Raw genomic sequence first — 2857 nt, 5'->3', positions numbered from 1 at the left:
TGATATTAAAGATCCTTTCCAACCTAAACCATCCTATGATTCTATGATGCAAATTAACATGGGTCCTCACATAAGTTACCATGAGCCTGGTGTACGTCTTCAAATATCTTAATAGTGCAAACATACACTTTGAAGTATTTTAAGACAACTGAAGTGTTGCCAAACATCAAGATTTCAGGCTAGTTATCCCCCAATTTTAGAGAATTTGCAAGAACTGAATCACCACTTTGTTTGCAGCCTGTATCTCTAACCTATAAGCCTTCTTTCCAACCCCCAAAAATACAGGTCTTACTTTTTGCATATCTAATTGCTGGCAGGCTCTCTGGCTTTTTCGGAGATCCCCTTCCATCTTACGTTCTTCTTGTTTGTTTTTGAATCTTATTCTGTTAAGAAAAAGTAGATAGCTAAAATAAGCAGGTAGACAAACACTGAGATGCATTACAGTCGATAACTTTTCTAAAATAAAAAGTCTATGATTCTAGCCCTACTCATTTTCTCAGGCCAGGACAATGCTGAAGTTAAGTCGTCCTTCTGACATTGTTTCTGTGGGAGCACGCATGCATTTCTGGGGAATTATACCTTCAAGACAGTGCTTTTTTGATCAGACTGCACTGAACACTGTTTCTTCCTTAGGTTCTCATAAAAAGCAGTTCACTAAACATCTGCAAAAGATACAGCCTTCCCTGAACTTTCCTTCTCCACATATAACAAGCAGATCAGGAGAAAATAAACCCAATAAAATCTAAAGAAATTGACCCTGATTTTTAAAAACCATTGTAGCAACATTGCTCAGGATTACCTGGGGATTTTATATTAAAAAAGATTACATGGTTCTCTGATTTAAAAAGTCGCAACTGACTTGAGAAAAATTTGTATGTATATTATTTGCATTGTTAACATTTACAAAAATAAATGATGCAGCACACACTTTTAGCATTACAGTGTTCATCTGCTTTTGCCTTAGAACTGAGAAACAATTACTCTGTATTTCAACTCTCACCTCTCATTCAAAAATAGTAATACTTTAAAAGAATAACCAAACATAAAGCATAAAAAGAACCATTATTTAGACATTGCTTGGAATATCAGTTACATCATTTTACCTGAACTGATCTGCAGCTTGTTCATTTGCTTGTTTTTTCATATGGAGTTTTCGTTTATAGTTTTCCAGTTTTTCTTCAGCTTTTCGCTTTTTTAATTCCTCATGACCAAGCCCACTTCTGCCTATGTAAGTTCAAAAGATGAATGTAAGCAGTTGAGAAGCTCTCATACCCAACTAAGTAAACGAGGAAGTATCACAAACCTGTCTTTATGTTCAGAGGAATAGGTTCAACAATGCCTTCTCCTGTGGGGGAAAAAATAGGTCAATTTAAGAAATCAGGTCTTTCTCAAACTATGATTTGTGCAGTATATTCAAGCAGAGAAGCTGGTTTTGTCATTAAATATGTACATTTTCTTGTTATTTTGTTGCTTGGAAGTAGAAAAATCCCAAATGAATGCACATTTAGTGCATTACAAATGACCCAGCTGAACTGGAACTCCCTCTTCTTTTTTGGCTTGTCTACTAGATTGCTATATATTTTTTCAGGACACTACCCAATTGAAAGAAAATGGTGTTGACTTGACAGGTGTAACATACCTGTGTTGAAGACTGCTTTGTTACAGCCTTCTGTAGCATTTTTCATTCTAGAATCTCACAACTTGACAAAGATGAAGAATAAAAAGCATCTGTCTGGGCCAGTTCATTTGCTGATTGTCTGCTAGAGACACGCTGAACTGGCACAGCATTTATTGATGTTTTGCTTTACTGATTTTACTTCATCTATTAAGGCTTCATAAGGGTAGGCCAGTGTGCACCATTTCTTCTTCAGAATTCAACTATAAATTCAAAGAGAGGGGTTGACTTTTTTTGGAACACTATTAGCTTTGCAAGACCATCCAAACATCCTTAATGCAATTCCTGTAGGCATGCACGTACAGAAGTGCATTCACTGAGCAGCAAGTACTGCTGCTTCCCTCGCATCTCTCGATAGTCTGTACCGTTTCTATTTCAGTTTCTAGAGATTTGCTCTCATCTTTTGTTCTGCCACAACACATTCACGGTTCAGTAATGCTAGGGCTCTCAGAGAGGCATTTATTGACCCTGTCTACAAGTGAAGCGGCACCTACAGACTGTAAGATATAAAGGTACACTTGAATATCGGCACACGTTTATATAAAGGTACGCTGGAATACAGGCACACACTTCCAGACAGCGACAAGCTTACCGCTTTTGCCAAGGGCCTGGCCGCTCTTGTAGCCCATTTTCTGGAGCAAAGCAAAGCCTTTGTTCTCATTGCCCAACGCACTTTTCAATACCAAGTCACGTCTCTCTTTTTCTTCTTCTTTTATACTCTTCTGTCTGTTCTTCTCGTTGGCTTCTTTTTGCTTTTCTTCTTTCTGAATAGCTTCCTTCATCCGCCTCACCATGGGCAAACCCGGCCTCACATCCTGTCTAAGGGTGAACAATTCCGCAAATATTAGCCTTTTTTTTTTTTTTTTTTCACGTTTGCAATCACTTAAGAGGGGAAAAAAAAGCCACCTACTTACTTAATAAACAAATCAGACATGTAGTCTTCCTCTTCGTCTTCCTCCATGTTTAGCACTTAGGCCCTGTTCGGACCCCCCTGCTATCAGCACCGTCAACGCGCTTTATCACCCGTTTTATTTCTCTGCGCGCTACCTGAAATGCAAAAGCCGCTTTCAAACGGAGAAACGCTTCCCGCTCGGTACGCGGCCGGAGACTGAGGGGGCTGATGGACGACAACACGCGAACCCGGCGGGCTGAGGGGGCACCCCGGGCCGGGCTCCCTCTCCC

The 2857-nt window shown here is 39.7% G+C and overlaps 1 protein-coding gene across 1 annotated transcript; it reads right to left on the bottom strand.

Moving 5' to 3' along the window:
* Window positions 1-251: 251 nt before the first annotated feature.
* GPATCH11 (G patch domain containing 11) lies at window positions 252-2668 on the bottom strand (the record flags this gene model as incomplete). Its single annotated transcript, XM_009702732.1, has 5 exons — window positions 2590-2668; window positions 2268-2494; window positions 1304-1345; window positions 1104-1224; window positions 252-383 (listed from the first exon to the last, which is right to left on the bottom strand). Coding segments are annotated over exons 1-5 (569 nt in total), but the record flags the coding sequence as incomplete, so codon positions are not given.
* Window positions 2669-2857: the final 189 nt, after the last annotated feature.

This window comes from Cariama cristata, unplaced genomic scaffold (genome assembly GCF_000690535.1).
Source record: "Cariama cristata isolate BGI_N322 unplaced genomic scaffold, ASM69053v1 Scaffold43206, whole genome shotgun sequence".
In the NCBI taxonomy this organism is placed as follows: Eukaryota; Metazoa; Chordata; class Aves; order Cariamiformes; family Cariamidae; genus Cariama; species Cariama cristata.
This window is presented reverse-complemented; position numbering and strand designations above follow the sequence as displayed.